This window comes from Capricornis sumatraensis, chromosome 6 (genome assembly GCF_032405125.1).
Source record: "Capricornis sumatraensis isolate serow.1 chromosome 6, serow.2, whole genome shotgun sequence".
In the NCBI taxonomy this organism is placed as follows: domain Eukaryota; kingdom Metazoa; phylum Chordata; class Mammalia; order Artiodactyla; family Bovidae; genus Capricornis; species Capricornis sumatraensis.
Genome location: NC_091074.1, coordinates 37,666,246 through 37,681,909, shown reverse-complemented (window position 1 = coordinate 37,681,909; position 15,664 = coordinate 37,666,246). Strand labels below are relative to the sequence as shown.

At 41.3% G+C, this 15,664-nt stretch overlaps 1 protein-coding gene across 1 annotated transcript in view; it reads right to left on the bottom strand.

Moving 5' to 3' along the window:
* FREM1 (FRAS1 related extracellular matrix 1) overlaps window positions 1-15,664 on the bottom strand; it is a 157,132-nt gene that overhangs the window by 91,791 nt on the left and 49,677 nt on the right. Inside the window, exons 10-14 of the mRNA XM_068974274.1 lie at window positions 14,506-14,702; window positions 13,693-13,783; window positions 11,937-12,104; window positions 7,636-7,844; window positions 5,319-5,412 (exon numbers count right to left, since the gene is read on the bottom strand). Of these exons, the coding sequence (XP_068830375.1) occupies window positions 5,319-5,412; window positions 7,636-7,844; window positions 11,937-12,104; window positions 13,693-13,783; window positions 14,506-14,702 (759 nt within the window). The remainder of the gene's footprint in view (window positions 1-5,318; window positions 5,413-7,635; window positions 7,845-11,936; window positions 12,105-13,692; window positions 13,784-14,505; window positions 14,703-15,664) is intronic.

Sequence of the window (15,664 nt, the reverse complement as noted above, 5' to 3'; positions counted from 1 at the left end):
TGACTTCAGGCTCTACTACAAAGCCACAGTCATCAAAACAGTATGGTACTGGCACAAAGACAGACATATAGATCAATGGAACAAAATAGAAAGCCCAGAGATAAATCCACACACATATGGACACCTTATCTTTGACAAAGGAGGCAAGAATATACAATGGAGTAAAGACAATCTCTTTAACAAGTGGTGCTGGGAAAACTGGTCAACCACTTGTAAAAGAATGAAACTAGATCACTTTCTAACACCGCACACAAAAATAAACTCAAAATGGATTAAAGATCTAAATGTAAGACCAGAAACTATAAAACTCCTAGAGGAGAATATAGGCAAAACACTCTCAGACATAAATCACAGCAGGATCCTCTATGATCCACCTCCCAGAATTCTGGAAATAAAAGCAAAAATAAACAAATGGGATCTAATTAAAATTAAAAGCTTCTGCACAACAAAGGAAAATATACGCAAGGTGAAAAGACAGCCTTCTGAATGGGAGAAAATAATAGCAAATGAAGCAACTGACAAACAACTAATCTCAAAAATATACAAGCAACTTATGCAGCTCAATTCCAGAAAAATAAACGACCCAATCAAAAAATGGGCCAAAGAACTAAATAGACATTTCTCCAAAGAAGACATATGGATGGCTAACAAACACATGAAAAGATGCTCAACATCACTCATTATCAGAGAAATGCAAATCAAAACCACAATGAGGTACCACTTCACACCAGTCAGAATGGCTGCGATCCAAAAATCTGCAAGCAATAAATGCTGGAGAGGGTGTGGAGAAAAGGGAACCCTCCTACACTGTTGGTGGGAATGCAAACTAGTACAGCCACTATGGAGAACAGTGTGGAGATTCCTTAAAAAATTGCAAATAGAACTACCTTATGACCCAGCAATCCCACTGCTGGGTATACACACCGAGGAAACCAGGATTGAAAGAGACACATGTACCCCAATGTTCATCGCAGCACTGTTTATAATAGCCAGGACATGGAAACAACCTAGATGTCCATCAGCAGATGAATGGATAAGAAAGCTTTGGTACATGTACACAATGGAGTATTACTCAGCCGTTAAAAAGAATTCATTTGAATCAGTTCTGATGAGATGGATGAAACTGGAGCCGATTATACAGAGTGAAGTAAGCCAGAAAGAAAAACACCAATACAGTATACTAACACATATATATGGAATTTAGAAAGATGGCAATGATGACCCTGTATGCAAGACAGGAAAAAAGACACAGCTGTGTATAACGGACTTTTGGACTCAGAGAGAGAGGGAGAGGGCGGGATGATTTGGGAGAATGGCATTCTATCATGTATACTATCATGTAAGAATTGAATCGCCAGTCTATGTCTGACGCAGGATACAGCATGCTTGGGGCTGGTGCATGGGGATCACCCACAGAGATGTTATGGGGAGGGAGGTGGGAGGGGGTTTCATGTTTGGGAACACATGTAAGAATTAAAGATTTTAAAATTAAAAAAAATAAAATAAAATAAAATAAAATAAAATAAAAAGAAAGAAAATAAAGACGCTTGCTCCTTTGAAGAAAAGCAATGACCAACCTAGATAGCATATCAAAAAACAGAGACATTACTTTGCTGACAAAGGTCCATCTAGTCAAAGCTGTGGTTTTTCCAGTAGTTATGTATGGATGTGAGAGTTGCACCATAAAGAAAGCTGAGTGCTGAAGAATAGATGCTTTCGAACTGTGGTGTTGGAGAGGACTCTTGAGAGTCCCTTGGACAGCAAGGAGATCCAACCAGTCAATCCCAAAAGGAATCAGTCCTGAATATTCATTGGAAGGACTGATACTGAAGCAGAAACTCCAAAATACTATGGCCACCTGATGCAAAGAACTGACTAATTTGAAAAGACTCTGATGCTGGGAAAGATTGAAGGCTGGAGGAGAAGGGGACAACAGAGGATCAGATGGTTGGATGGCATCAGCGACTCGATGGACATGAGTTTGAGTAAGCTCTGGGAGTTGGTGATGGACAGGGAAGCCTGGTATGCTGCAGTCCCCAGGGTCACAAAGAGTTGGACAGGACTGAGCAACTGAGATGAACTGAACTGATGTGGGATCTTAGCTCCCTAACCATGTCCCCTGCATTGCAAGGCAGATTCTTAACCACTGGACTGCCAGGGAAGTCCCCAATGTGACCTTTTTAAAATGTGGCTTTCATCAAGTCACCATTCTGTGCATGGGTGCATGTGCATGGTTAGTCATGTCTGACTCTTTGTGACCCCGTGGACTGTCGCCCACCAGGCTCCTCTGTCCATGGAATTTTCCAGGCAAAAATACTACAGTGGGTTGACATTTCCTACTCCAGGGTAGCTTCCTGATCCAGGGATGGAACCCGAGTCTCCTGCATTGCAGGTAGAGCCTTTCTCTCTTTTTTTAAGTCTTTATTAAATTTGTTACAATATTGCTTATGTTTTATGTTTTGTTTTTTTGGCCAGGAGGCATATGGGATCTTAACACCCTGACCAGGGATTGAACTCATGCCCCCTGCATTGGAAGGCAGCAACTTAACCACTGGACCACCAGAGATGTCCCCAGGCAGAATCTTTATCACTGAAACCTCACTGGCTTCCTAGGGACTTTCCTGGGGCATCTGACCTCATCTCATACAATGGGGTGCCTTTGTCACTCCATTCCACGCCACTGTTACCCCCAAGACACTGTGTTCCACACACATCAGGTCTTTGTTCCATCTTTGCATCCTCACTCTGTCCCTTGCCTGGTATGTTCTCCCCTAACATTTTACTTGGCTTCCTCTATGTTTAGGTTCCATATGGATTCCTCCAGGAAAACTTCTTGACAACTGAGACTCACTTAGAAACTTTCTTCATTTACCCACTTTTAGTACCCTGTTTGGAGACGGCAATGGCACCCCACTCCAGTACTCTTGCCTGGAAAATCCCATGGACGGAGAAGCCTGAACATGACTGAGTAATTTCAGTTTCACTTTTCACTCTCATGCATTGGAGAAGGAAATGGCAACTCACTCCAGTGTTCTTGCCTGGAGAATCCCAGGGACAGAGGAGCCTGGTAGGCTGCCATCTCTGGGGTCGCACAGAGACGGACACAACTGAAGCGACTTAGTAGTAGCAGCAGTAGCAGTACGCTGTTGACTTGTAGAACACATCCATATTTTAAATAATTATTTCACTGATAATCGGTTTAAAGCCCACCTTCCTCCCTTGCCCATAAGCTCCACAGGAAGAGGAAAGTATATTTATCTTGTTCATCATCATAGCCCAAGCATTCAGCATAGGACCTGGCATATAGATGGCACTTATTAGGCATTAATGGGATAAATGAATGTACAAATATAACTATGTATGTATGCCCTGGTCACTCTGCTATTTAAACAGGCTAACAACTCTACAACAGATATACATGAAATTATGTTGACACTTTTCTTTAACAGGTAGAGAACAGGGTGATAAGCCCAGGCTTATTTATTTAAAAATAAAGTCTGACACTGTTTCCCCATCTATTTCCATGAAGTGATGGGACCAGATCCCATGATCATAGTTTTCTGAATGTTGAGCTTTAAGCCAACTTTTTCACTCTCCTCTTTTACTTTCCTCAAGAGGCTTTTTAGCTCCTCTTCACTTTCTGCCATAAGGGTGGTGTCATCTGCATATCTGAGGTTATTGATATTTCTCCCAGCAATCTTGATTCCAGCTTGTGTTTCTTCCAGTCCAGTGTTTCTCATGATGTACTCTGCATATAAGTTAAATAAGCAGGATGACAATATATAGCCTTGACATATTCCTTTTCCTATTTGGAACCAGTCTGTTGTTCCATGTCCAGGTCTAACTGTTGCTTCCTGACCTGCATTCAGATTTCTCAAGAGGCAGGTCAGGTGGTCTGGTATTCCCATCTCTTTCAGAATTTTTCACAGTTGATTGTGATCCACACAGTCAAAGGCTCTGGCATAGTCAATAAAGCAGAAATAGATGTTTTTCTGGAACTCTCTTGCTTTTTCCATGATCCAGCGGATGTTGGTAATTTGATCTCTGGTTCCTCTGCCTTTTCTAAAACCAGCTTGAACATCAGGGAGTTCACGGTTCACATATTGCTGAAGCCTGGCTTGGAGAATTTTGAGCATTATTGTACTAGCATGTGAGATGAGTGCAATTGTGCGGTAGTTTGAGCATTCTTTGGCATTGCCTTTCTTTGGGATTGGAATGAAAACTGACCTTTTCTAGTCCTGTGGCCACTGCTGAGTTTTCCAAATTTGCTGGCATACTGAGTGCTGCACTTTCACAGCATCATCTTTCAGGATTTGAAACAGCTCAACTGAAATTCCATCACCTCCATTAGCAGCAGTGAACTGAGCTCTGTGGCAGTCTTGAAGAAGAAAGAATGCTGGCCTGATGACCAGTGCAGAGGTCAGCCCAGGTCTACATGGTCAAGTTAATGGCTTTTGACAAGTCATTGAACTTTTTCAGACCTTTGCTATAAAATAAAGATAATTCCTTTCCTGTGTACTTTTAAAAACACTAGATGGGCGTCATCATTCTAAATTAATTATTAACTGTAAAGTATCTTGCAAACACATTATTATGTCCTTTAACAATAATTTCATACCACAAAGATCTGACCAACTATAACAGAAATAGAATTTGGTACAGTAAGAATAATTAGAGGGTCTTTAAGAAGCATGGTAAGTCTTCTGAAGACTTTCCTTTGTCACTAACTATAAATATCTGCATAACCTGTGAGTTATGTTTGTGGACGTGGATAGCCACTCGACAAAGAAACTCAGGGGTTCCCATCAGGCCTTTGAGCATGAACTCAACCTTTATGTGCAGATTTTCTTTCATTTGTCAGAAGGGGGAAATTAGTCATCTCAAACAGGCCAGGGGAATGTACAGTACAGGAATTCACAAAAACTCACATTGTACATACGGATATGGCTCCTAGCACACAACAGGAAAAACCCCCATGATGCTAGCCTAACCCATCCAACTGCTAAATAAATATTTTTGAATGTTATAGGTCAAAAATATTGGAAATAATTTATGGAACCAATTGCTTCTTCAATTAAGTCTCTGAGTTTGAGGGCAGAGCATTTCTATCTTTAAATGGACTGGAGTAAGAAACCAGTATGCCCATTTCCCCAATATATTTTTGCTCTCTATTGCCTGTCCTGACACATTCCAAGACATGAACAGGCACCTTCTTGCTTTGGTGTCCATGTATCTTCATTTCTATCAGAGAACCCTAAGAAGATTCCAAACCCAAAACTTTGTTTCTATATGAACCAAGGAGGAAACTTACTACATACCTCAACGTGTAGAACACACTCAGCTGCATTTGTGCCATCTGTGACCTGCAGTAGTATATCATCCTGAAATTCCTCAGATCCATCATGCTGATATCTGTGGGGATGACAGTTGTCACTAATCACTCAAGGCCACAGTGTGAGTGCACTGAGATTGTCACAGGAGCTTTTCCATGGTTTGGGCCCTATGTTCAATCAAATAAATATATAACCAAACTCCCAGTATAATCTTGAAGCCACTTACAAAAATATTCAAGCATCCTTGATGGTAAAATTGCTCCACCTGAGATGTGTTCTGTGCATTCATAACTTGTCCCCAAATCAAAAAGCAGCCCTTTAAGTTGTCACTGTAAAAATGGGAAGCAGTGGATACAGCTCTGCCTACATACAGAAAACACTGCCTGGGGCCAACGGGACCCTGAGGCTGAGCAGTGACACGCAGAAGTGGGACAATGAGTGGGTTTCGGTGATTCTCCCTCCTCCCCCACTTTCAGGGCTAATCCTTCTGTGCTCTGAATCAGTTTAGCTCTGCCCTGAAACCTCATCTATGAATGACTCACTACCTCTCTCCTGCCATTTCCCTCTGGCCAATGACTAGGTCTTTCCCTCTCAACCTAAGAAGATTCTTGAATCTCTTCAGACTTAAAAATATTGTTTTCTTGATCTATTCTTGACACTATTTTCTTTTCATTCTCCAGTCAAGTTTCCTAAAGTAATTGTCTAATTCTAGGCTTTCCATTCACTCTCCAGTCTACTGTAGTGATACACTGTAAGTTTTAAATAATTGTTGAACTGAGCCATATGTCTGATACTGACTCATTCATGCACCAGTTAGGGATTCAATTCCAGTGGTGGAGAAAGCCCACCTCCAACCTCCAGTTTCCCTTCCAGCACTGCCTCCTATGCTTTATTTTGTCACGCTCCCTGATCAAAAGTAGACTGACATGTGATAACGTGCTAATTCAAATAACTTTAACCATGCTATTATCCTTAAAGGGCCAAATAGGTCTAGGAGTACACATTCCAAAGTATGGCAATGGAATCAAACAGAACTTCTTTTAAAACCAGACTCCTCCACAAACTTGCTAGGTGACCTTAGTTAACCTCTTTGTGCCTTAGTTAACTCAACTATCATATGAGAACAGAACCATCTACCTTATCAGGTTTTGTTGCTGTGAAGTTTAATGAACAAAGCATAATTTCAAGTCTCTAGAAGAAAGCTTGAACTATAGCTCAAGAATGCTTGAACTATGTGCTGGCAATATCGGTACCTTTTTTCTATCCATCATTCATTTCCTAGAAAGAATTACCTAAACAGAGCTCTCTTTCTAATGGGTAGGAAAGAGCTGAGATCTTGGGGTGGGAGGGAGAAAAAATTTTAATGAAAATAAGAGTAGTGAAAAGAGCCTAAGATATCAGAAGCTGTAAATAAAAGTGTAACTAAACTTCTGGATGAAAATGCTCTTCCTGAACACAAATCCCCCTTCTTTGTCAATTTCCAAATGCAAAACTAAGCATTTGAGGCCTATACTTAATCAAAAAGATCAAAATTCTAGTTTGCCCACCTTGAATTTGTGCAAGTGAGAGATTAACCAGTATGTCTGTCTACCTGACAACTGCTTTTGAGTATCTTGCATTATTTTACAGAGAAAGAGTTTTACTAGATATTTTTCTTTTTTAAGTGTCTTACAAAATGACATTAGGCAGAGGAAAGGAACATCCTCAAGGTGAAGGGAACTATTAATACTATAGGCCCACCACAGAACTATGAAGCAGGGATTACTCCGTCCCTGACAGTAAGAGGCCCAACCACTAGGCTGTGTCCTGCCTACCTAATCTACCATTCTTATTTGCCTGCAAATCACCTCCCCAGTAGAATGGATTAAAAAGTCACACTAAAGACATCAATCAGCAGAATTCTATCCCAGAATTTCCGGGGTTATGAAGTTGGCTTTTCTGAAAGCCAAACTCAGCTATGTAGATTAGCTTTATAGATTAGCTCAGACTCAATTCATCTAGTATGACTGCTACCCTTTGTGATATATGCTGTTGCAGCAAATTTAATATTCATGGCAATTCAATTGTTGTTGTTCAAATATTCATAATATCATTCCCATCAGTACAACAAGCCAGAGGGGGGAAAAAATGTCTGGAGGGAAAACTAAAGGGTTGTTATTTCTAATGTTCAACTGCCCCTTGAATGTATTAGGTGGCATGTTGCTACTCCTGCAAGAATTGAATAAATTTCTTACATTACCTCACAATTGATTCAAATGGGAGCCAAAGCATGTAAAACAAAAAATCCAGGAAATGTTCTAACCTAAGTTTTAAGGCCTGGAGGTCTCCCCAAGAAAACGTGGCCCCTGTGTTTAGAGGGATTCCATCTAGCTCCACCGTTCCATGCTGAGGCAGACTCTGCAAGGAGAGGTGGACGTTGTCCGGTTCGGTGTCCTCGTCAGAAATCAGGACATGCTCTGTGCTGATGACGCACTGACCTCCCTCAACCACTCTCAGAGGTTTGGTAAACACCTAGAAAGAAGGAAGAAACATTTAAAGCCTTGTTCATGAGGTGCCCCTGAAAACAGAACTCATGAAAGCAACAGAAAACTTCCAGCATCATCTTTACATGTCAATCCAACTTTCAAGAATGTTCTAAAGGGGACAAATTCATAGTTGAACATCTTGGCTAAATGCTTTCAGTTCTAAACATTGATGGACACAAAGAAACAAGGCAGATCTAGAAACCTGAAAGCATCTACATTTCATTGATCTCAGATCCTGAATAGATCTGAGCAATCAGATCTATCAGCAGCAATCAGACTTATCATCAGTATATGATATTTAAACTATGTATCTAAAGTAAGAAAATAACATTCCTCATCATGTCTGTATCTATCATTGCTTGGCACATATGTACCTTAATTTACAAAATGAACAAAACCTATATTAAATTTTCTGAAGGAAAGAATCCATGTTTTCTTATACCCTAAAAATTCTTAAAGACTTGAGTAACTGATTGGAACATTTAAGCATTAGGGTAGTGAGCATTTTAGAGATGGAAGTAGAGCAGGGAAACTGAGGACTGGAAACTGAAGAATTCACAAGAAATAGATTCATTCAAACATTAGACTTAAATATTAAAGCCATAAAGATAATTTTCTATAATAGAAAAAACCCACTGCTCAATAAAAATTCGATTGAAAGTAAAAAGCAAGTTTGAACAACTGGGGATATTTATCATTACTTTGGCAGTTGGCAAGAAGTGTTCCATGGTCAAACACAACCTGGAAAGAGTCACATATTAATATAATATCTTCACCTTGGAGGTTTATGAGACTCGTAATCATATTCATGCTCTGAGATCCTAGAGTAGGAAAATCTGTTAACTTTGTTTAACCTACTATTTTCTCAAATTTGTATTACTACACAGAATAGAAAACAAGTTGATACAGCTGGGCTACACGTCATGGGCTTTGAAGGCTCCTCACGAACAGTCTGGGATGACTGCTCTGCTACTGTGAGGACCCAATGTTCTCCAAGGAAGCAGCAGTCTCTTCAGAGCAGCTGCCACTCCTAGAAAGGAGAGGTTTCCCCAAGGAGAGATCTTGAAAAGGGGGTTGGGAGTGAGGGGGCAAGAAATGGGCAGAGGAAAGGGAAATGAGCAAGAAATCACAGCGTCCACGTACAACCCTGCTCCGTCCCCCCAGCCACCCGCAGCTGCCCCAAGGACAGCCCTGGGGTCATAGAAACGATGACACCAAGCTCCCTGGGACGACTGCCTTGTATTCTTTAATAGACGACTTCTTTCAGCAAAGAAGAACATAAAGTAAGGGCCTTTTCTCCCAACAACCACTCACTCCTACCTTTCCCAAGAGCCTTACTCTCATTTGCCACACCTACATTTTCACTGATTGTAGGAGAAGGAAATAAAGGGAGCTCACATTTAAAGAAGGTTATTATCACTGAAACATGGTCCATGTATGCCAGCCTCATTTTGTCCTGAGTTACATCAATTAAGATCCCAAGATGCTAAGTTTCAAGGAATATACTTTGCCTCATTCGATGATTTTTAAATATATATAGTTTTAGAACAACTTTCAAAGACTAAAAGCATAAAGCTAACTTACTCCCACTTTTTCATCATTCACCTTCCAGTGCCTCCCTTAACCCAGTGTTTAGGTTTCTGGAACTTCAGGTCAGTATGGCATCAAGAGTCTCTCACGGTTTCACTCAACCTAGCGGTCTGTGGATTTTTAACATCAGGGAACAGCTCCCACGACCATTTTCATGGAGGAGACTCATTTAATTGACTTCTATTGTATAATTCTCAGTTCTCTATGGTACTATTTCATTTGTCTCATACACTGTAGAAAAACTCCAGAAGCCCCTATGCCTCTTGAGCCCCAAGTCCTCATAACAATTCCATTTACCTTCAGATGACAGAGGTAACTATTCACTTCACTCTTTCTGTTGGTTTCCCCCCTCTTCCCAACAGATCATCTTTCTCTAGCAAGAGGTTTGGATATTTTACATAAAAAAACAACTTCTCTGTGATTGTTCTGGAAAACACGGTAGCTTCTTTGGATGCTGTGCTATGTCAGTGCATGCATCTCATACACAGAAAAGGATGATCTGAATAATATCTAACCGAATTCACAGACATTCAAAACTGTATTTTCAACATGGAATATGATCTGGTCCCCAGCAGGGAAGGAGACAAAGAATCCAGCTTATTTTGTGTGACCTCTTGGGGGGCCTATCTTCTACCAAAACTTGCAAGCTCAGAGGCCTGAGGGGTCAGGCCAGCGAGGTAGCTGAGTGTTCTGAGCTGGACGGGTACTTTGGTGACCGGGGAACACGCCCTGTCCAGCTGCTGCAGAGTAGGGGATGGGGTAAGCTGCAGAAGCCAGAAATCCAGAAACAAACGCAGAACGATTTCATGGAGATGATTCACACACCACACAATTTACCTCTGGAAGGCGTAGAAGACAATGTCTTTTAGTATTTTCCCATATTCAAAGTTACGTATCCATTATCATCAAGTTTAGAACATTTTCACACACACGAAAAATAACCCTGTCTTTATTAGCAATTACTCCCTGTTTCCCCACAATCCTTCCCTCTCCCACCCTCCCATTTTCCCCCTTGCAGTCCTATGCTGTGCTGTGTCTCTGCCCATGGGATTCTCCAGGCAAGAATGGTAGAGTGGGTTGCCATGCCCTCCTCCAGGGAATCTTTCCAACCCAGGGATCAAACCCAGGTCTCCCAAATTATAGGCAGATTTTTCACTGTCTGAGCCACCAGGGAAACCCAAGGGTTAGGGTTAGGGTAGCTGGAGTGGGTAGCCTATTCCTTCTCCAGGGGGACTTACCGACCCAGGAGTTGAACCAGGGTCTCCTGCATTACAGGCGGATTCTTTACCAGCTGAGCTACCCTGAAAGCCCCCTGGCAGTCCTAAGCAACCACTAATCTACTTTCTTCTCCTATAGACTTGCCTATCCTGGATCTTTCATATAAATGGATTTGTATAACATGTGGTCTTCTGTGACTGGGTACTTGTCTTTGAAATCATGTTTTCCAAGTTCAACCAATTGGTAGCACATATTAGTACTTTATTCCTTTACGTTGAGGATTGATATTCCAATGTATGGATTGCCACATTTCATCTATCCATTCAGGAGGTAACAAAAATTTGGGCAATTCATTACTTTCAAGTATCATTTAGACTCATCAGAACAGTTGTACAGGATGGATAAGTGCCTCAGACCTCAGCATGAGACTTCTGCCACAACTTTGGGCAGGTGCAGAGACGATGAGGGGATCACAGGAAAGGGAGCATCCAGGCTTCTGGTTTCATTTCAGGTGGGGGCCTGGGAAGGTCATCCCTTTCTCCTTAGGGATGTCACATGGGTGGGTTCTAGTCCCCGGTGGTTCCTAATGAATGGGTAATCACACTTTGTCTTTCCACTTATGAGGGAAGAAAAACAAGCCTAGGAACAGCCACACTCATTAACCCTAGCACTCTGATGGGGCGGGGACAGGCGGGGAACAAACTCTCATGATGAATCCTAGCCCTGAAGATAAGATGCACAAGGTAAGCATCGCCTTTGTGGTCTGGTTTTAAAGAGCCAAGTGCTTTAAAGCTTACACAAACACGAGCGAGTGGAACAGGATAGGATGCAAGGGTCCATCTTAATTCATTTTAGAAAATTAAAGCACTTATTTAGATGACAGAGCAGCATAGCTAGTCTGTGGGGAGAGCAAATAAGCCTCTCTGGTTGCTAAGAGACTCCTAATTTAATCTCCTTCCCCTGATCAACACGTGAAACTCAGTAACAAGGAAAGGAAATGAAAGAGATTTTGACAAAGCTTTGAAAATCATGCCAAATGATTTTCATGCCAAATAAAGCCACTGGAAAATCTCACCTTTTAGATAGAAAGTCCCATAGGAGGTGAACAACTCCCCTCCCCATGCTTATGTTCCCTACACTGTAGTTGGAAAATGGAAAAGTCCTTGGAAACAGCCTAAAGAGAAGTGAGCATTTCGAGTAAGTCCTTAAAAATCTTTTTCTCCTTAGGTCCTCCCTCCTCTTCATCCTTCGTATCAAGCATGATACCTACCTTTGGGGCCTGATTGTCCACCGGAAGAATCGTGATATTAAAGCAGATCCCATATAGCGTCCCACTGTGCTGGTTACTGACGGAAAAGGCAAACTGGACGTGTCTTGGATGCGGACCTACATCTTGCATGGGTGGCATGTAGGCCACTTTCATATGGTTCACAGCGTGCTGCAAAGCAAATCAAGATGGACATGTGGGTACCGACTGCCAGGATCAGAGACATCTAAAGACCTGGGGCTAAGAGACCCATCAGGTTAGCTTAATATGGAACATTGCAAACACTCCTATCATCAATTTGAAGATTCCACAAAGCTCTATCTTACAAATCACATTTTCTAAAAATGGGAGGAAAAAGAACAAAGAAAATCAGAAACTATGCCAAGTGCTTAAAGTCAGCCAACTCTATAAAAGACAGGAACCTTGAATTTCAGCCCTCCTCCACCATGAAGGAGCTGTGTTATATTGGTCAAGCTACTTAAACTTGTGAGGCCCACGCGCCCTGGAGCCCGAGCTCCACAACAAGAGAAGCCACGGCAATGAGAAGCCTGTGCACCCCAGCTAGAGAGCAGCCCCTGCTCACCACAAATAGAGAAAAGCCTGTGCAGCCACGAAGTCCAGCACAGCCAAGTAAGTAATTAAATAAATAACGTGATGAGGCCCCTGTTTCCTTATCTATAAAATAAATAAGGTAACAAAATAATAGAACTCATCCTGAGGGTTGCCATATTCATTTACCACTTCTAACTACCATGGGGTCACAAAGACTTAGATATGATTTAGAGACTGAACAACAAACTACAGTGAGAGTCAACATACTGAACCTTAAACCTGAGGCGTAGCTGCTGCCTAAGCACTCATTATTACTTTGACCCCACTCAGGTCTTCAGAATATAGAACCATAGGAGTAGGGAGAAGGTTAAGGAAGGATTTTGGAAAGCAGTAGATATTGTGGGTTGAATTCTGTCCCTCATACACACAAAAAAAGATATGCTGATGATCTAAACCCCAGCACCTCACCTATAACCTTGTTTAAAAACGGGTGTGGCAAAACTCACAATTAGTTAAGGTAAGGCTGTACTGGAATAAAGTGGCCCTTAATCCTACATAACTTGTGTCCTCATAAGAAGAGACGTAGGGAGAACCCAGCCATGGGGTGACGGAAGCAGAGAGTGGAGTGATCATCTGCAAGCCAAGCAATGGAAGATTCCCAGCAAACCATGAGTCGCTGGGAAGAGAAAAGGGAAGACACCCCCACCCCACCCATGAACAAGGTTTTGGAGGATGGTATCCCTGCTGACACCCTGACTTCAGACTTCTCGCCTCCAGAGCGATAAGACTATATATCTCAGTCCTTTAAAGCCACCTAGTTTGTGGTCTTTGCCATAGCAGCCCTAGGAAACTAACATGTAGGTTATTAGATGAACTGAAATTGATGGAATAAAAACATATGCATCAGGTCCCTAAATCAGAGCCCTAAACCTAAGTTGATGTAAAAGGCTGTATTGAATTATAATGAAAAAAAAAAAAGAATTATAATGAGATTTTATTATATAAACATATTCGGCTGGATCAAGCATTTTCAAATACATGTCACTTGCTTAATGGAAATGTGCAAACAGAAAGAATATAGACATCAGGTATTTGTTGCTTGTGGCGGATGTCAAAGGCCAAAATTCTCAAGTAAAAAGCTAGGAGCACCAGAGCTTCTCAGAGGACACTTTCATGTGTTTGTCAGCATCTGAGCATAGCATCATACCTGAGTGAAATATTTTAACCCTGGAGCTGCAGGAGTCTTGGTTAGCCTTGGTATGCTGTCCACCATGAATAATTTCCCAGCATCTAAGTGTCTAAAGAAAAATACAAGAGAACACATCAGCTAATTTTCCAGGTAAAAATTAAGTCACACGTTAGCCTGCAACCACATTTTCTAAAGCTAAAAGTGCTCATTGTCAGAAGAAATCAAATGTTCCATCTTTATAGTCTCTCTTTCTATCAGGGGCAGGGACTTAAGACTTACTAGCCTTAAGTCTAGTATCATGAATGCCATTCTCATCATAACTATAAAAAGTATGTACAAAATTTCTGCTCTGACATGATGAAAGGGAATCTAACCACAATGAGATGCTGTTAGATACTCATCCTAAAAACATTTACTCACTATCATTTAGTACATAATTAAAGCCTAAGGTATATTCATGGCACTTTCTGGATTGGAATCATAGAATATGCCCACTTTTGCAGCCTGAGATATCTAAAAATAAAGCTATGAAGACTCAATAAATTGTACCAAAAAAAAAAAAAAGCATTCTCTTTAGAAAAAGGGATTAAAGACTGTTTTCAGCCTACTTAAGCTAAAGACACTACAAGTTGCAGGCCATTTACCTATTAACATAGCCTTTGAAGGAAGGCATGAGACAAGTTTGAGATTAGAATTAATGCTAAACTGAATATAAGTTCATGTCTGACTAACAAAGCAAGCGAACTAAGGACTACACAGTGACACTTTCAACTCAATCCTCGAACACAACCTTCAACTAATAGCCCAAGTGATGACTTTTCATAGAGATACCTGTGGCTGGAGGAGAAAAATGGAGGAGCGGTTATTGTGTAGAGCAGCTCCCTGTCTTGTGATTCTGTATCTATAAAATGTAGATGTTTCTTAGTGATGTAGGCCACCTCTGTTTCCTTGACAACTAAATGCCGAGAAACTCCGGGGGCCTCTTTTGGAAGCTGGTCATCTACTGGAGTGATATGGATTGTCACCACCTGGAGAGAAATTATCTGTATCATTCATTTGAAATATCAAAAGGACACCAGAAAAAAGGTACTCCACTATCATCCAATCAACTATGATTTTCAAAAATTTTATAATACACATCCAGCGAAAAAGTTCAGGAGCTATTAAGAGCATGAGCTAAAGATGTATCATTCTCCATCCATTTTTCACTGTATCTTGAAAATACAATTATCACAATTACATTTAGTGCAGTCCCAAGTGCTATCAAATGGGCATACAACACACAAAATATATTCCTGGTTTTATGTTTTGTTGTTGTTGCTCAGCCACTAAGTCTTTTCTAACTCTTTGTGACTCCAGTGACTGTAGCATGCCAGGCTCCTCTATCCTCCCCTATCTCCAGGAATTTGCTCAGATTTATGTCCATTGAGTCTGTGATGCCATCTAACAATCTCATCCTATGTCACCCTCTTTTCCTTTTGCCTTCAGTCTTTCCCAGAATCAGGGTCTTTTCCAATGAGTCAGTTCTCATCAGGTGGCCAAAGTAGTGGGCCTTCAACTTTAGTAACAGACCTTCCAGTAAATATCCAGGGTTGGTGTCCTTTAGGTTCACCGGTTTGATCTCCTTGCAGACCAAGGGACTCTCAAGAGTCTCCTCCAGCACCACAGTTTGAAAGCATCAGGTTTCACTTTTACGTCTCTCTTTACCAACAGCCTGGTCTTTCTCTTCCTCCTTCCACTCTCATAATTCCTGGAAACCTTGACACAAGTTTTTGTTCCTCTTTTTCTACCCACATAGAACACATCACTAAGTCCTAGAGTTTGTATTTACAAATTTTTCGAAACAGTGACCACACCCTCCTCCCCAGCTGTCAGCCCCACTATTCCTGATCTTGCTCCAGCTTGCATAATTTCTTCCTTGTATCGTCGTAACAGCTTTCCATCAGCCCTAATTTCAATAACTAATCTTGACTTTTCATACCTCTAGTCT